The 19,495-nt window shown below is 39.6% G+C and overlaps 1 protein-coding gene across 1 annotated transcript in view; it reads right to left on the minus strand.

Moving 5' to 3' along the window:
• The window catches only part of SRCIN1 (SRC kinase signaling inhibitor 1), a gene marked incomplete at both ends in the record, with an annotated part of 158,603 nt that overhangs the window by 50,378 nt on the left and 88,730 nt on the right, over positions 1-19,495 (minus strand). Inside the window, 4 exons of the mRNA XM_081345707.1 lie at positions 3,187-4,016; positions 5,129-5,222; positions 6,338-6,536; positions 8,429-8,621. Coding sequence (XP_081201833.1) covers positions 3,187-4,016; positions 5,129-5,222; positions 6,338-6,536; positions 8,429-8,621 — 1,316 coding nt within the window. The remainder of the gene's footprint in view (positions 1-3,186; positions 4,017-5,128; positions 5,223-6,337; positions 6,537-8,428; positions 8,622-19,495) is intronic.

A 19,495-nucleotide genomic window follows, 5' to 3' on the forward strand; every position in this document is an offset into this window, starting at 1 on the left:
CGAGCTAAATTGCCAGTTAATGCAGAACGGAGAAGACGGGAAAAGTTCCCCAAGAGTTAGAGCAGGAAAGGCGAGGCAACCACTGACCAAGGGGATGGAAATCGTCCGAATCCACGCAAGCGCTCCTCGCAACTGCTTCTTGCCCTGCTTCACCCTCCCCAAATGAAATTAAAACAACCTCTTACCGCCTTGCCCGAGACGCAGGCCAATAAGGCGATGGCGAGCACCATCCACACGTTCCACATTATTCCTGCATTTGCAGCTCTTGCTGCAGCTGCTGCTGTGCGTGGGGCTGCTGGCCATCCTGCAGGCGCTGGGCCGTCCTGCCGCTGCCCGAGGGGAGGGCCTCGCACCCACCGGACTCACCTGTCACCAGCACCGCTCTCCCCCCCGCGGGGAATGCGCTTCCGCTGGGCGGTGCTGGCCGAGACGAGCCAGCAGGCAGCCGCCGTGAGCACGGCGCTAAGGGGCAGCGGCAGGACGGCCAGCAGCCCCACGCGCAGCAGCAGCCGCTGGCTCAGCAGCACCTCCGAGCGCAGGAGCCGCACCGCCAGGCTGCCCAGGAAAAGCAGCCACACCGAGAGGCTGCACGCCCAGTCCAGCTCCATGAGGGGCAGGGCAGGAAGCCGGCCGGGAAGAGGGACCGGGAGCCCGGGCTGAGCGCGCCTCGGCCGACGGTGAGAGGGAAGCGGCACATGAAAAAGAGGCTGCGGGCGGAGCTGCCCCTCCCTGCGCCGAATGGGAGAAGTTCAAGGCCTGGGGGGGGAAGCAGGAGGGGCGCTGGCCGTGGCGGGGTGGCGGCTGCCCTCCGGCGCTGCCTGCTGCCCGGGAAACGCTGCGCCTCGGGGGCCGGCAGAAGCGCGGGAGCAGCGGGAGGGCCGGAGGGGCCAGTCGGGCCTTCGCCTCCTCTGCGACGAGCTGACGGGCAGCGCCGCCTTCGCGTGGGGAGAGCCGCCCGACCCTCCCGCCCAGCCGTGTCCCGGAGCCGCGCCGGAGATAGCTCGGTTGCGCGCGGCGGCCCGGCTTTGCAAGAATGGGGACGCTCGACTGATTTGTTTTTTTTTCCGGCGTATAAGACGACCCGGCATATAAGACGACCCCCCAACTTTTGAGGTGATTTTCATGGGTTAAAAAGTCATCTTATACGCCGGAAAATACGGTATGTTACAAATGTTCAGTTCAGAAATGAGACCTTTCATTTATGTTCTCTTACCAGAATCCAGCCTTTTTTTGTCCTCATCTGTGATTTCCTCATTTTGTCTGCCTGTTTCTTTAACCACTGCAGTATTAATACCTTTTCAAACTCTGTCTGCAAGCTCCCCCTCCTTTTACTTCTCCTTTTCTTATCCTCTGCTCATGCCTTTGTCTGCTTCTCTTGGGAGAGTCCACCCAGAAAGGGGGGAGGAGATTTTGCTCTCATGTCTTTCAGCCCTACACAGATGACCCACCACCACCACCTTTGGAAGCAGAGCACACTGACGCAGATGTTGCCTCCATCCATCTGAGCCATGGAATTGGGTTTTGAATCCAACCATCCACTAAGAAGCCACCATGCAACCTGAGTGGAACAGATCTTCCCAAGTCCTACCATTCCCCCAGATGCCTATGAAAGCTGCAGAAGAAGGAAGGAGCCCTGGAGCCATTGGTCCCTATGTGAAGCCTCAGAACAAAACTAGGAAGACTATGGGGGAGGGTGGAAACTCATTGTAAAGTTTTCTTTCTTGCCCCATTTGTATTCTAATAAGCCAGTTGAATGTATTTATGGAGAGATGGCATTTGGGAATAGTTGGCACAGCAAGTCCTGAACACCCCAATTTCTCTCTGATGGGAGAAAAATTTATCCAGAATGTTTGTATTGCCTGTTTGTATTAGTAGCTGCACCCACGCACACACCCCATTCATAATCACACTGAGTCTTTCCCCTCCACCTACCTTCAGTAAAGTTCCCCAGGCTGGTTTTTGCTCTGTGGCTTCAAAGCTTTGCATGTACAACTTCCTGCAAATTCCAAGGAGGAGGGAACCAGGCCCCCTCACATGAGTTGCAATTCATATGCCCTGACTGAGGAAGTAGGAGGAAAGAGGTCTCCTGAATATCTTGCACTGGTGGACTCAGATCGGGAGTCCTAGGGCTCACTATGTGCAATTAAGAAAATTTGATAGCTGGCTTGCATACTGGCTAACCTCAATTGGACATCACTAACCTGGATGAACTGAACTAAGAGCTAAGGCAGAAACAACCCTTGAAAATGGGCAGCCAGTGGTTATGTACTGAGGCAAACTATGGCTGTGAAGAATTTTGGGAGGAATGTGCAAACCTGACTGGAAGCTCAAAGTGACACCCAACATTTGAAAATAATTGGCACAGAATATTGGAAACTATAAATTTGTTTTCCACCTAAAAAAAATTTTGCCCTGATTTTTAGAACTTTATGGGTTGGAAGCTCCCCTTTTGGGAGCCACTGCAAGGATCTTTTTCTGTTTGCCTCCATTAGTGTCTCCCCCCCTTTTTTTTGGCTTAACAGTTTAAAGCTTGTTTACCAAGTCTCCCTGATCAGATAAATTTTAATCTTGTACCAGTAAAAGTGTGTCATCCACACTATTATGGCACAAAGGGGGGATTGTGGGAAGTCAGCCCCCCAGAGAAGGAAATATTAAAAGGACAGAAAAATATATTTCCTCAAAGGATTTTAAAAAGGCAGAAAAACATGCCCAGTTTTTCTAATAGCCCCAAGTCTCCCTCCCCAAAGCAGAAACTAGCTCTACAGAAATGCAGATGTAAACCATTCAGGAAAGTTGAAGCTAGAAGATTAAGAAGAGAAAGACACATAAAATCTACATACCCCACCCAAACGCTAAGACAGGACATAATAGGATTAACCCACAGATGCCAAACGGCACACCCAGAATCAGGTCAGAATACATGACACAGGAAATAGCCTTAAACAGGAACAGGAAACAACTCCAAACAAAAGGCTCAAGAGGGTATAAAAACCCACTCCCTACATGTGCTCAGCTCTTTTCTTTTTCTTCCCGAGCCATCTTCCTGTCTGGCTCTTCTCTTCAATAAACTGCAACCTTCTTTCTAAAGTAGTCACCATGTTGTTTATCCCTGGCTTGGACTGAACCACGAAGAAGACTTTTCCTTCAACAATAGTTAGCAAGAAATGATACACTTCCATTTTTTACCTTGTTTCAGTATCCTTGGCAGGCACGGGTGAACTGAATCCAGAATGAGGTCGTTCCCCAGGTCCAGGGAATAGTTCTGGAGCACCTGAAGAACTGAGATTCCGTGGTTTATTGACAGGGCTTTCCATGAACACTGAGGAACAAGAGTCTTTGCGGAAAGTCTGCCGTACTGGTGAGGATCGACTTGGAGGCCCTGAATAAGGGCTGTGAGGACTTTGGCTCTGCTGAACATCCACCAGTCGCCCATCAGCTATTTTCTGGGGAGATGATGGTGGCAAACGGAAGCCCATTCCTGGGCCATAAGTATCACTGTAGATCTGTGAATTGGGCTTATATAAACTATCTTCCAGTTCTGATTGTAGGGCAGCAGCTGAATAGGTACTAAGAGAACGCACTGAGCCCCGCTTATAAAGACCTCCAGGGTAAGCAAATGGATCTCCCATCCCAGCTAGTGACTGAGTTGATGTAATGCTCAAACGTCCCTCATGTACCATACTGTATGGATCAGCATATAGGCCTTCATTCTTCACCAGTACCATATTTTTCCCCACCAGGTCTTCATCTGGCTTGACATCCCGGCGTTCCAAGATAGCACTTGGACTTGGTGAGACTCCCTGAGCTGGAGGGAGGTTGGACAGGCGCTCTCCATGATGCACAGGGCTGCCAGCATAGGAGGGTGGGCGCCCACCACTATAAGACATACGGGAACGGGAAGGTGAGGATGACTGTAGCACTGGAGGAGGGGAGCCAGAAGTAAGGTGGGAAGCAGGAGACATGCTGTTTAAGCGCCGGGTGGGAGAGGATTCTCTGGAAGTGTAGACCACCTCTCTCTAGAACAATAAGAAGCCAGATAAATTCAGAATGTAACAAATCTTTACTGCATATAGGTAAAAATATGTGAGATTATTTAATCACATGAAACTACTGTATAAGTGCATAATATATACTGAGCTGCATGAGCATAGAGGAAAAAAATATCTTATTCGTATGGCGATCACAATAGATCACCTTCCAAAGTCTGTCTGTATGTCTTTCTCTCTCTCTCTCTCTCTCTTGCACAAAATTTATTTCTTACAGTTTTTTTTAAACTGTTGATTCATTCCATTCCATCTCTTTTGGAAACATATTTTACTCTGATGAATGCCTTGATGGGCATGTTTATTATTTTCCTGCCAAAGTCTGCTTATACTAGTGAAATATTCATTGACAACTTGCCAAAATTTTTCATTTTTCTACTTCTTCCAAAACAACTGTTTTCCTTACTAAACTAGGTTGTTCACTACAATAGATGGAGAGTTTGTACTTACTTTTCTACAGCTAATCACATGTGGATAATGTGGTATAACATAACTTTGTACTCAGATTTACAGAAATGCAAGTCTTGAAACCTCAAGGACACCATCCACTAATAGGGGATTCTCTATAGTCTTTTCTTTTCTTAAATTAGAATCCCTCAGAAGCAAAATTTTATAGGATATATAAATTGCTCCCACAGTGGAGTTACTTAAAAAAATTTCTGAATATCTAAAGCTCAAGGGAAATACAGATTTTTCCAATGATCCTCTCTATTAAAGTGATTTGGTTCAAGTATTTTAGTTTTGCTGAAAAGGAAAGAAGAAAAGAAGGGGTGGGGAAGGTGCTTAGATTAGAATTGTCAGGATTTTTCTGTTACTTTCTGAGGAAATAATCACCCCAGTGCACATCTATAGCTCTCAAATTACAAAGAGGAAATTGCCGTCTTTTGGTAGAATACATTGAACATGAAAGAGGAAGATTATGACTGCACATCTGCAGAACCATAATGCTTGCTAAAAGTCAATGTATGAGTGCGTGCACCATAGCACAGGTATTAATGAAATGTTCCTTAGTACATTGCCCATTTTATCTCTTGTGTCACTGACAATAAAGAACTGAATGGCCTCTATGCAATCCTTGGTCTTACCCGAAGGTCACCATTGGTGATGTGGGATCCAGGGAATGAGGCATACAGGGGCTCTTTCCGGTAGATTTTGATAATACTTCTGTCCTGAATATCCCTGGAAGAACAAAGTCCAAAGAGTCACATGAGATAAATGCGTATTAGCTTTGATTATTATTTCAGGTCCTAAAATATGTTTGAGCACACTCATAGCAGCAAAGATGACAGATACATAAAGGCATTTTCCTGGGTCATTGTTTCCTGTTCATTCCAAAAAGACTCCAAGAAGATCAAATCAGGATTTAGAATTTATAATGTTTTTGCAATCTGTTGCTTTGATATACAAAAGTATGTCCATGCAAATACTTCTGTGGGGGTCAAATGTCAAATGTGTACCTAGGCTCAACACTATTTGGGTCCTATATATCTGTAGGCTTCCTTTCTTACTTGTAGGTTTGGGCTGAAATGCCAAAGCTCACATAAAAGGAACCATGAAGATCTACAAACGGGGATATTTCTGGTAAAATGGGTCCTGGTGCTATCAATCAAAAGGTACTGTTTAACTAAATTTCTTTTCTTCATGAATGTGTGTATTGAGGAAAGGTAAAAAGAGAAAAGAAGCTACAGGAAGCACTACATGAGGGCTATAAAAAGTGCTAGTCTTCAATAAAAATATTTTGCAAGAAAATATACTAAGTTCCTCAAGGAGTGATAAAAACAAGGATGACTAATTCGATAGAAATATTTAACAATGATGCATAATTCAAAGAGTGACTAGAGACAGAGAACGATTTCCTGATAGCATATTGCTATAGTAAACAAATAAAAAAACCTAGTTCATGATCGAGGCATCTCCCCTGGCTGGAGTTGGTGTTGCCACAGACTGTATTTTGATTAATATTTTCTTAAAATATATTTTGATGTTTTCTTGACAGACAAAACATTTCTGTTTTCATCTCTCTACCCAGCCTCCTACAATTCTTCTGGAGTAAAGAGAAACATTAGGAGAAACCTCTAATGTTTGGCAGCAGAATCTTAGAGAGAGTCTATTTTCCATTGCTGGAAATATTCTAGAAAAGCTGAAAACCATCTTTTGGGATTCCTTTAGCAGGGGTTTGGAGAGAATTCCTTTCCACAGAATCATTCTTATACAGAAGTGAACATTCCATTTTGCGTGTTATTTCCTGCCAGGAGTTATTACCTGAGTTATTACCTGTCCTGCCAGCAACATACCTGACATCCTCCAATTCGTAGAAAACATTGCGGGATTCGTCTTTGATCAGAATGGCAGTGTTTGGGGACTTAAGCATCCCCATTGTCAACTTCTGAGGAAACATGTGGACAATGAGGGCATGCAGAGTATCCATACTGCTGATTTCGTGGGTGATATGAACCCTCCTTGTCTCATCCCCAAATTGCAAGAAAAGGATGCCTGAGGAAATGGAGAATAATAGGAAAAGATAATAGAACAGGAAGGAAACAAATCAAAAGATGGAATTGTTGAGTGACTCATAATTATAAATTTTAAACTTCATAGGACATATATTCGTATGATATAGCTGTGAATCCCTCTCCCAAGCAATTCACTCACCTTTATGTGATGGTAGCACATGACACAGGAAGCAAAGATGGGTAACTTTATTTTTAGTACTTCCAGCAATTGAAAAGAACTCTGTATCTTCTCAGTTTGGGGCTCTTCCCCCTCCCCCCATTTTTTTGTTGGGGGGAGAAAAAAAGGTGACCATGGTGGTGCAATCAAAATAGGTCGTTCACTGACTGGCTTGGAGGAATGTACCCCCTTCTCAAAATTTCAGGACAGAGGGGAGGGGGAGGGGGGACTGTTAAAGAGAAAATGTATGTTAAAACTTTTCAATAAAAAAAAAATTTCAATCTTTTTTATCACACACTTCCATGTGGCTTGGGAGTCAAAAACTGAAACAAGCCAGAGTCACAGAGATTAAATTCCCAGAGAGAGGATTTTTGCAGACTCCTGTAGGATTTATTTCATAGTTGTTGGAAGAGATGTGGCAAGTAAAAATTTGTTTACTGCAAACAAACCTGGATCAGTTTGTGGTAAAACATCAATGGTTATCTCATAGTTGACTGGGTGTGTTAGTTAATTTTGCTTTGGAAGTTGCACAAAAATCTATCTCCACACCCCATATCCCCTAGGACCCTTGTTAATAGGTGAATAAGTGGTAAAATATAGAATAATCTTATTCAATTTTACATGTTTCAGGCATACAATTGGTATACATTGCCAAAAATGCTCCCCAAATTGCCAAAAGCTCTTCTAGATTGTTGTGCAATTGTAATCTATTTGAAGAGCAATATCTGAAGGGAAAAAATGGAATCACAAATACAAATGGAACTATATGTGATCAGATAAATGGCTAAATATTCAACTTCTATTTTAGTGTCTACTAGTAGCACATGCAATTAGTGCCAAGATATTTAGATGTGTGAGTATGAAATTCCACACAGGGCTATCTCACCATTTTCACAGGAAAGCTAAAGGTAATAGTTGATCAGCGATATAATAACAATCAGTAGACTGGAGAGTAAGTAATATTCTGATTCTTCTACTGTATTAATTCAAAGATTTTAATTGATGCTTCAATTGTCCTGGATTTCTAGATTTAATATTTTTTAAAAAAATAATGTTTTGTGAATTTTGGAAGTTAATAAACTAGTAAAAATAATTGTGAGCAGGTAAATTAATATAGCTAAGCTTTTTGAATTTCACTCAAAATACTGGTGTCCTGGGAATAGCATGGCTTGTTCTGCCTAGCAGTCATTCTCTAAGACAACCTTCCCAAACCTGGAATCCTCTGGTTATGATGGAATATAGTTTTCATTATCTCTTACAAAATGTCTTATGACTTTGTTGGCTAAAGGTCAGAACATCTAGAGAAGGCTAGAGTCTTTATGCCAGGGTCTTTCCTAGACTTATAAGCTAATATCTTTTTAACTAGGGATGTCAATATTTTAACCTTAAGCCTATCCTTTCTCCCCTAAAAATATGTCAGGCCCTTTCTCCAAAAATCAAAATAAGATTATTCTGTTGTGAGAAAAGGGGCCATAGAAATAATTTAAATAAATAAAATGAACATGCTACAGATTCATTTAAGATGCTTATATATGCACTGTAAGTGAAAAAAAGAAATGCTTATAGAGAAACATCCCCTTTGAGTGCTCCACAGGGAAAACTCCAAAAAGGTAACACAAAAAGAGCTTTCATTTAAAATAAAAATGACATCTCCTGCCCAAGATCAGGATCCCCATGAGAATGAGAGATGCTTAGGTAGTTTACAAAGAGTTTACCTGGTGACCGGAGTTTTGTTTGGCTGGTGGAACGCGACAATGGGAGGCTTTGTCTAAAGCGGTTCATTCTGTTGAACCCAATGGGCAGTTCGGCTTCAGACATGGTTTCCAGAGACTCTGCTGAAGCAAAGGAAAGCTTGGCTTGATCAGCCAGGCCAGGCTGAGAACCCTGTGAATGCCGAGAGCTTCGGGTCTAAAATCACAAAGAGAGAGAGAGGCAGAAAGACAGAGATAGATAGAGAGAGAGAGAGAGAGAGAGAGAGAGAGAGAGAGAGAGAGAGAGAGAGAAGGGGGGGGAAGGTGTAACATTAGGACAGATATTTTCTATCACATTTCCAGAACATAGTCTTAAACATGTTACTGTCTCTCATCATTTTGATATAGCCCAAATATTCAGCTGTTGTTCTGTTACAGAAGGAATCCTTCTTTTGTAGGAGACGAAGAAGTTGCTCAGGATTAAATATGAGTTGGCAGCAGAAGGTTGTGTCTCTAGTTTGTATCTGTCATCTTCTTTGTAAATTAAATATGACAGCAAGCCCTGCAACATAATAACCTGTTGGGAATAGAAACTGCTCTCAATCAAAACAGAACCAGGCCCAGTGATGCTCTTACAGCATTCAATTTGCCATTCATATTTGGAAGACAGAAGGTGTGGCAGAGCGAGCTTCATAAGAAAAAAAAGACTGGAAGACAAATGGAAAATGTGATTTTTCTTAAATGGAAAGAAAAAACCTTGTAGTGAAAATGTTTTTGGCTTCTTGCAACAAAACACAGCATAAGAGCATCAGTGGGAGACAAAGTGTGGCAGAAGCAACATAATCCAGGTGACAATGGACCTTAGGATTTGGCAACAAAAGAAAATATTTATTTTTCTTTAAACTAAGAAGCAATTCATTAAGCCAGTGCATTAATAGAAGAATCCCAAAAACAAAATTTAAAAGTACATGTTATATTATCTAAACAACTTTGGCTGCAGAGCTAAATAGGAACAACATGGTTACAATCTGTATGGGGCCCACTAGGTCTGGAGACTAAAACATATGAAGAATGGCTGCAGGACTTTGTTTGGCTAGTCTAAAGAAAAGAAGAAACAGGGATGACATCATAGCACTATTCCAGTATTTGAGGAGCTCCACAAAGAAGAGGGGGTCAAACTATTCTCCCAAGGACCAGAAGGAAGAGCAAGAAACAATGGTTGGAAACTGATCAAAGAGAGAAGCAACCTGGAATTAAGGAGAAACTTCCTGACAATGAGGACAATTAACCAGTGGAACAGCTTGCCTCCAGAAATCGTGGGTGCTCCATCGCTGGAGATTTTTAAGAAAAGGCTAGACAGTCACTTGTCTGAGATGGTATAGGTTCTCCTGCTTGAGCAGGGGGCTGGGTTAGAAGACCTCCAAGGTCGCTCCCTTCCAGCTCTATTCTATTCAAACACTAGGAAATCTGAAGACCAGTGTAGTTTCTGTCCCATGCCTAGATCTGAACCTAGACTTCAAGGGTCCAGACAGTTCAGAGTCCTCTGCAATTGCAGGCTCACCAATTTCTCAGACTCACCCACAAAAAGGGAAAATTGGACAAAGAATGAAGTCTTCCACTTTTGTAATACCCAGACCTGGCTTCTTAAGAAATAGACAAACCAATGCCTCTTGACAGACTTCTGGTAGGTCCCCTTCTCTCAATTGACTACAGTGTGGATCTTAACTTCAAATTCCCTGCTTCACTGCTTAGAGAGGTAGGGCAAAAATCGAATCCACAAGTAACAACTAATATAAGAAGATTGTGCCCTTTTCTTGGGATCCACAGGCTCAAAAGCTTCACAGATAACACCCAGAATGTCATCCCTATCATCTCAGTAGATTCTGCCCATTTAGATCTAACTTGGAGCAGAAGCAAGTTATTTTATCCATGAAAAGCTTAACCAGATTACTGCATATTACAATGACTGGACCTTCTGGCTCATCCCTCCTAACATTGTCTGGGTATCTTTAAAGCTGACATTCCATAGATGTAATAAAGGAGAGAAGTAACTATGCCCTTAATGCTATAAAGAAAGGTCAAATGTAGGCTTAATTTATATCTAGTCTCGTTTCCTTCTTGTCTTCCATCAGTGCCATTCCAGGTATCTCTTCAACCACATCATTTCACAGACTGCTTAAGTGAACCAAGGAATTGCACAGGATTGGTGGATGGGCAGAGGCCAGTTGCCTCTGTATTCCAGTGGTCAAAAAAGCATCTAACAGAAACACCAGCCAACAGATGGCTGGGAACTCCCCAAGCAGTAACAGGAATCTTTGTGGATCCATCAGATGTCAGTAGTGGACATCTGAATTAGTTCTTCCTTCCTTCAGAAGGTGGCCACCAGTCAAAGCCATTATCACAAGGAAGTGATCTGTCCATGACAATGACCTGATGGAAAAGTCCCCCCCCCAAAAGAGATACCAGTATATTTGCTCCAAAGTGAATGCAAGATCTAAGACATACTATGTGCACAAAGGCCATTGATGGCCTATGACAAACACATGATTGCCATGGACAGGAGATTACCATCACCTTGTACTCTTTGATGTTATTGTGAATCCAGAATCTTATAATGATTGTGATATGACAAAATATAAATATATAGGGAACAATCCTACTACCTAAATTTATTTAAATTGTTTTAAATGGAATATAATCAAATTTATTCCTTCTCTTTATCTATTTGTCTAGTTGCATTTATTATTTGGAATATGATCCATAGCATGCTTGCTCAAAGGTGGAATGTGGCCTCAACCTGAAAAAAAGTTGTACATCTCTTATTTAGAAGAAATTTTATAGTCCATAAATAGAAACCTTGCCAAAATATTTTTTCTGAAAACCACAGAATCAGTGTTTTATTCCAATATCTAACATGGAAGTAGAATTTGGATGCAGTTATAAACTTTAACCAATTTAATTGATATACAAGCACTTTACTTAATTAATAGTGGTTGATTAATTTTAATCAGCAGAGCTCTACATTCACAATGCTTGTTTAATTTTAAGTCTATTTTCATTCTGCTATATTGCTACATATGGAATGAAATACAAGTTATTAAATATGCTATTCGTACAATACCTTTTTAATAATTTTATGGTACATGCTTCCTTTAATATCTAAAAAAGTATAGTTTGTTGAGCTTTCACTTGTATGCAAATGTATATAAATTTAGTTAATTAGATGACTGCTCTATTAAAGGCAAGTGATTAATCACAAAAGATGTTTTAATTGGTCAATAGCCTCCACTGGAATGAGCTTCTGCCAGACTTGACAGACCAGCTCAATTAATCTAGTAGTCAAGCATTCATCCAATTTGTTCCTCAAGCTTCCCAATGATGAAAATAGTTTTTATGCAGGCATGTGCAGTGTCCTTGGCAATCGGTTCTAGCACTGTATCAGTATTCAATTAATTTATATGCAGTGTTCTGATTTCTTTTCTTGATTACTTTTTTATTCCTATAGTTTCTCCCCTTTTGCCTATGCTGCCTTCCTAATTTGTTAAATAGCAATAGCAATAGCACTTAAACTTATATACCGCTTCACAGTGCTTTACAGCCCTCTCTAAGTGGCTTACAGAGTCAGCATATTATCCTCCAACAATCTGGGTGTCAACTCTACAATGAGCCTGGCTGCAGCCATCTTTCTCTTCATTCTAGGTTGCCACACAGGACAAAGGGAGGGGGGCTTGCCCAGGTGCTTCACTAATCATAATAATCTTCTGTCCCACGGGAACTAAGGCTCCCGCGATCAGGGACTAGGCATTGTATTAGAAAGCCTGCCAAATGAATGTATTGGGGAATGTAGTGATGGTATAGTTTTGTAGGTGGGAATTATACTTTGTAATTGGGAAATTTCAGTGGAAATTTCAGACTTGGTTTCACTTTTGATCGTGCCAATACTTTGTAAGTTATAAACATGTTCTTTGAGAGATTTTCAAGCCTCGCAGTTCTGCTTTATTTGTCTCTGTCTGTTGGAACCATGACATCAAACCAAGTCTCCTAAAACCTGGGCCCAGATCACTTGCCCATCTTTTGGGAGAGTGATGAAGACTTGGTGAAGATTTGAAGATGAAGGAAAAGAATGGAGCTGTTCCTGGCCACAATGGAGCTCTGGCTGGCAGAGCACAAGCAGTCGCTCCAGCCACTGAAGAGGCATCACTGGCAGGCATCACTGGCAGGGGCTCAGCCAAACTTTCAGAGGTTGGCAAAGAGGATTTTGTGAATTATTTTATAATAATAGCAATCTGTCAATCAAAACAACTGCTAAGATGCAAATTCCATCCATTTTGTACATCACACATAAGTACATGAGTGGAAGAACTTGTGACATCACAGTATACATTTCACCATTTTGATAAAAACCATTGGATGTAGGGGACACTTATGGTTGGTGACATTCAGGAAGGGGAGGGTGGCAAAGAGAGTGGATTTAACACATTTTGCATCTATTTTGATTGGTTACAACCACAATTGGGACTGGAACTTCCATTGCTAAGTGATGCAGTCATTAAATGAGTTTTGCCTGATTTTATGACCTTTTTTTGCTGCACAACTGGCAAACATATGACCTGGGGATGCTGCAACCATCATACATACATGCCAGTTGTATATATTTCAAATTTCGATCACATGACCACAATGATATATGATGGTCCTAACTGCCAGGATTGGCTGTAAATTGTAACTTCACACAGTTGTTAAATAAATGATCATAAGTTGAGGACTACATATAATGGAAAGCCAAAACAGAGGTTAGATGTAGCACAGCAATCAGCAATGGGGAAAGCAATGTTTATGCTGGCATAGTTTCTTTCTGGCTCAAGGACAGGCGGGTAGCATTTTAATTGAGCTTTGGGGAAGATCCACAGAACTACCAAATAGATGTTTTCTCTTTCCTCCCTCAGTGATAATTTTTGTGGTAAACGACAGAACTAAACTGGGAGAATATGACAAAATTGCAAAAATACATGTTTCTGAAACTTCCCCTTAATAAAATCTATATTTGAGATATGCTTTATTCTGACTAGACAATAAAAGCTTTTTCTGGAAGCACATGTCTTCTCCTAACAGCAGGAGGGCGAGATGTAAAGAGGGATGGTGGGAGGGGAGGGGAATGGAATACATTAACTGTCCTTAATCAATGCTGTAAGAGAGTTTACAAGAAGGCAACTTGCTCTTCTTCCCCTTGAGGGCCTATCTTGCCCCCTCCATAAAGAAAATAACCTGTCATCAGACAGCAGTTTTCTTTTATGGCACAGAAGGAAAACCTCCATACCCTAGATCAAGTAAGTTCTTATACAAATCTTGATTGCTTTGCTGCTGATTGCAGACAAATAAACAAAGAACTCAAGACATTGGGATCACCTTTGAAATTGCCCTAGACTACCTATCTCTTGTGTGAAACAGACAGCTCCTAGGAGTATTAAGGGGAAACATGTAATGCAAGGCTTATAGCAGCTGGAAGTAGGAGAAATGGGCATACATTCCCAGCATAGAAAAAACAGTAATGCATCAAAAATGTTTCTTTTAATCTAATGTTCTATTTGCATAGGTGATTATAAGAAGCAAAAGCAATGCACACAAACTCAGTAATTAGTATTACTTTTTTTTTCTGGATCAGCTTTTGTTATCAAAAGGTAATCTGCTTCCTACAATGAAGCTATAAATTAGAGTTCTGTGCAGCGACTGCATTAGAAGAGATAGGGCACTTTTACTTAAACCACCAATTCTATTCTTTAAGTCCAGATATATCTCAACTGTAAACTTCTAATAACAATTTTTAATCAGAAAAATAATGGATAAACAATCTATGAAATGCTCTGCTTTGGTTGAGGCCACAATGCTTCATTATTCTGCTTGTAGTACATGGATGTAAAATTCCACCCACCAGGACATGATCAATCTGGTAATTGTAAGCCAAGATAAAACAGAAACAGGGCGAGAGAGAGGGGGGGGGGTGTCTTCCTTTTGGGACATTTTGTCAGGACAATCCTGACATTTTAGAGCTCTCACATAAACTTCTACTACAGTATCTTACAATGACTTGTTGCAAATGGGTTATTTTCCTCTCTGATTCAGGAAGAAAATAGTTTGAAGGGTCCTCTACTTTTGCCAAAGAGGCTGAAAAGTTGAAAATGGTGAGTGACTCCAAAGGATCAGTAGACTGGCTTTGTTTTGAGTTGAAAATGGCTGATCATCCCCAGTGGGTTACTATGTAGCAGGCTAAAGCTCTATAATAAGTTTAATAATAATAATAATAATAATAATAATAATAATAATAATAATAATAATAATAATAATAATAATAATAATAATAATAATAATAATAATAATAATTTGAGCTTTGAAGTCAAACATAGAAGAAATAGTGCTTTATTCCAGTTAATTTTTATGTGCAAGAAATATGTATGTTAGAAAGCAACATGAAAACCATTTTCTTAAAAGTTTGCTGTGTTCTCTGCACAAAATGGCTTTTCATACTGCCAGATGCTGACATAATGGGAATACATCCATAAAGACTTATACCAGAAAAGCAACCTTAGTTTTAATTCTGTGGGCAAACCCTTGACAGTCTAAGTTTCTTCCTGTAGCATTCCTATATAAATCCATGTAGATTTTTTTTATTTCTGAGGACATACAGAATAAAATGCTGAAACTAGAAGATTGAACTGGTTTAAATTTAAAGAAGCTCTATCTATATTTTGAACAATGCTTTCAGTATAGATTTACTTTGTCCAGAGCTATTGCATTTCATATCATTCATTATTACTTTAACCAAGAGAGAACCAATATTGTGAATGCAAAAAATCTCAGGAATCTAAATTCTTTGCTTTTCAAGAAAGATGTGCCACCTTTTCCATCAATACATACAAACACACATAGAAGTGTATTAAAAAAAATCTTGTTCCGAACCCAGAAGGGAAACTTCAGAAGAGAGACTTCTGAATGCACACAGTAGGGTCTTGCATCATTCCTGAATAGCTGAGGAAAGCAAATCTGACAATCCTAACCTTTCTTTGCATAGTTCTTACAGTGTACGTAAAGAATTTGTATGAAAGTCTGTGGAAAGTTTGAATTTTTATCAGAAATAATAAAAAATAGTTGCACTCTTTGACCATTGCCACATTAGTGGAAAAAAGTGTTGAAAGGTAGTTTTGAAATCACTTCAAAGTGAAAGACCATAAATGCCAATGCAGCAGCTAAGCAGATGATGTGTGTGTGTATGTTCTAGGTCTAGGAGAGTTGTGTAATGGCTTTAATTTACCCTTTGCCAGCTGTTCGTTCATATACCTTTGGCCTGCCAGCTAAAGATTCTAAAGTGAAACTTTGTGATTCCACACCAAGGCAGCTCAAGCTAGAGATGCCTCCAGAAAGTTTCCAATGGGTATCCATGCAGCTTATTTCTGTAATAAATAATCAGGGAATCTAGATGTCCCTGACTTTCATGTTTAATTATCCTATATTGTCTACACTTTTGCTCTGTTATTTTCCTTAACCCTTCCTCACCCCAATTCAATCAGGGAGTAAAAAACCCAAAATAGTACACTATGTCCTTTCACTAGTAGCATTAGTAACCATCTATCCAGATGTATCCCATTATTTTAGAAGTGGTTCAGAATGGACTGTTATCAAATAACTGTATCATACCATTATAACACTTTTGCTAATGAAACCAAGATTGAGGAAATTGGATTTTCTTTTCCCATGACCATCTGGGTCTATTTGCTTCAATACAGCGTTGGCATTTATTTTATTTATTAGAGTCTGCCTGAAGGTCAGAAGAACTTATCCAGATCTCCCATGTAATCTACTGTTCAGACCTCAACCAGCAGAAATCTGCTTAATAAAATAGCAGCTCAAACTAGCCTATAATTTTTATGTGTATCTTCCCCAGATACTTTTTTAAAACATTAAATTATTTACATTCTGGTTGAGCATGGTACAGCATTTTAGAACAAAGACTCACTGAGAATAATGAGCATATATTTGGGTGGAATCTACATTTTTTTATTACATGAATACATAAAAACAAATGTAGAATCTTAAGAAAACAAGGGGAGCAAAATCACAATTATTTTCTGAAAGCTTGCATTATTGCAGTAAGCACATGAAATACCATGGGTTTGATTTCTGAAATATGTATACTGAAAAATTTGTAAATACATCTATTGCAAGTTTATTTGCTCTAAGATTATTGCTCAAAATGAAATATAGTCTTTTATATTATGGACACAGTTTCTATTTTCCAGGATCTGGAGTCTAAACCTTCTCCAGCCTTACGTTTTTAGTCCATACCTAATTTCCCAGGATGTTCCCACTTTTATTCATGGATTCATCTTCATATTTATTTTTAAGCCATTTAATTTCCCAAACATTCAATCCCCACATTACTTTACTCCATTTTTAAACACACTAATAATACCTAAGTGCCTTCTTGTTGACAAACTCTGGTTAAGAACAAGTAACATATCGAAGAAACAGTTTGAGAAAGATGGTGGGAAGAACTAAGATTCTGAAACTAGATTTTAAAAGAACATAAAGAAGGAAGGACATCAATATTGAAATTATAACAGCTAGAATCATTGTTTAAATGGGGCTTTAATTGGATTTTAATTAGTCCTGTGTGTGGGACAGAAAATGTTCTTTCTATAAATAATTTATTATAAAATTTTCTATCTTTTTTTTGAAGCTGTTGACAACTTTAAATGTTTTGGGAAGTCCTGGGTGCTCTCTGAGTTTGGTTGTTTGCTTGCAGACATTTCATTAGCCAACTAGGTACTGCTCCATAGTGATTTACAGCATCCACTGAGCATCCTCGTGGTCATGTGATCAAAATTCAGCCATTTGGCAACTAGCATGAGAAGCAAAGTCAATGGGAAAGCCAGATTCACTTAACAAACCATGTTGCTAACTTAACAACTGCAGTAATTCACTTAACAACTGTGGGAAGAAAGGTCATAAAATGGTGCAAACTCAGTTAACAACTGTCTTGCTTAGGAATGGAAATTTGAGGTCAATTGTGGTTGTAAGCTGCGGATTTACCTGTATTCATTTTCTAGTGTAAGAAAATGAACAAAATTTGAAGTGACCCATTTTAAATGATTATTGATATGGCAAGATCAGAACCTAAATATTGTGGTGTCTAAAGCTAAAAAAATCCAAAAGAATTAGCATAAAGCATACAGGTAGTCCTTGACATACAAACATTCATGTAGTAGCCATCAAAGTTATAACGGCACTGTAAAAATGCTTTAATCCTTTCACATGTCAAACTCATGGTCATGTGATGTCACGCAACATATCGGGACAGTTTTGCCATTGCCGGCAATGGGGTGGGCGTGGCTTCCGGATGAAGTGTCTGGCCCGCGGGCTGGGAGTTTGAGCATCCCCACAGTCACATGACCAGACTTTGGACTCTTGGCAACAAGCCTGTATTTACGATGGTTACAGCATCTTGGAGGGGGAGGGTCACCTGATCACTATTTATGACCTTCACAGCTAACTTCTGACAAGCAAAGCTAAATGGTTGAAACCATATCCATTTTAAGACTGCATGACTCACTTAGCAATTGCAGTGATTTGCTTAACAACTGTGGAAAAAAGGTGATAAAATAGAGTATGACTTATTTAGCATATGCCTTGCTTAACAACCAAAATTCTTATTCCAATTGTATTCATAAGTTGATTCATGTGGTTATACATACTTTTTTCACTTCAAGTGACATTTGTTCAGAGATTGTCACAAATCAGGTTAGATCTGATTATTTTTTGCTTGATGCCACTGTTAAATAAAAATAAATCACTTGAAATGGCTGCATATCAAAACTTGCAGCAAGGTCTCCTCTATTACCTGTGGCAAAGGTTTTAGGAGGTTTCAGGGTCTGTGTTTTAGACTTATTTTTCTGTATTTTATTCAGAAACTAATTATATAATATTTCAGTCCCTTCTCTAAGTTATTTCACCTCTTCACTTGAAAGAGAGGCTAAAACATTGCATAACTGATTTCCCAATGCTAACCAAAATGGGTTTGTTTGGTTTTTTTACCTACAAAACCCAACATAGTTTGACTAAGTTATCTTCGAGGCTGTCTTCTGCAAACAGAACCTTTTCATGCTAGGCATTCAGCCTAGGAGATATTTAGGATCCTCCAAGAAGGCTGGAGAAAGTAAGTTTGCAGGCAGATCTTGGCTTCCATATTTATAAGCTAATTTATTATTTCTTGCCCAAATCTGGATAATTCCTCTTTGTTCATATTTTGGATAGGATAAAAAGTATTCTTTCTGCAAGGTGTTTTAAGTTTAAGTTGCTAGTGCTAGTTTGTTTTAACTTTTGAGAATGGTTATTGTTGCTTTTAATTTCTGATTTGATCTATATTTTAACGGTTGACATTTTCATTTGCTTTGTTATTTTTTACATCACTTTGTAAATTGCCTTTTCAGTGACTTTTTTGGGTAATTTTGCTGTTTGAAAATTGTGACTCACCCAGAATCCTTGGAAGTGGGACAGATTACATATTTTATAATGAATAAATCCATAATTTTATTTCTAAAACTACCCACATTCATACCTTTAAATGTATGCATTTGCCACACATATTTTGTCTTTCATCATTGAATGATCTTCAAAACTACCTGTTCCTGAATTCGAGGCAAAACGTTTTCAGTCTACATCAGTTTGTTTTTTTTACTCCCTGTCCCAATAATTTATTTTGCTGGGAAAAAAAAGGAAGAAAAGGATGATCGGATCAAGAGAAGGGAAAAGCTTACAGCTATATTTTGACAATGGAATGGATTTTTCAGCCAAATAGCTGCCGTTGCTATGCTTTTAAGTTGGTTGCTATGAGGTTTGGGCACACATGCATGTCAGAATGTCTGGGTAGTTAATTTGATATTCTTTTCAAATCAGTGGAGCTTGAACTTTAAGAGATGTGACATTGTTTAATTTTATCAGATGGAACTTCAGAGGAAAGTAAAGTATAATTTATGCCATAAACTAAGATAAACGTAAGGCTTGTATTTCTTCATTACCAGTTGTAGAAGTCCTACTTTA

The sequence above is a fragment of the Vipera berus genome, assembly GCF_964194415.1.
Source record: "Vipera berus genome assembly, chromosome: Z".
Classification (NCBI taxonomy): domain Eukaryota; kingdom Metazoa; phylum Chordata; class Lepidosauria; order Squamata; family Viperidae; genus Vipera; species Vipera berus.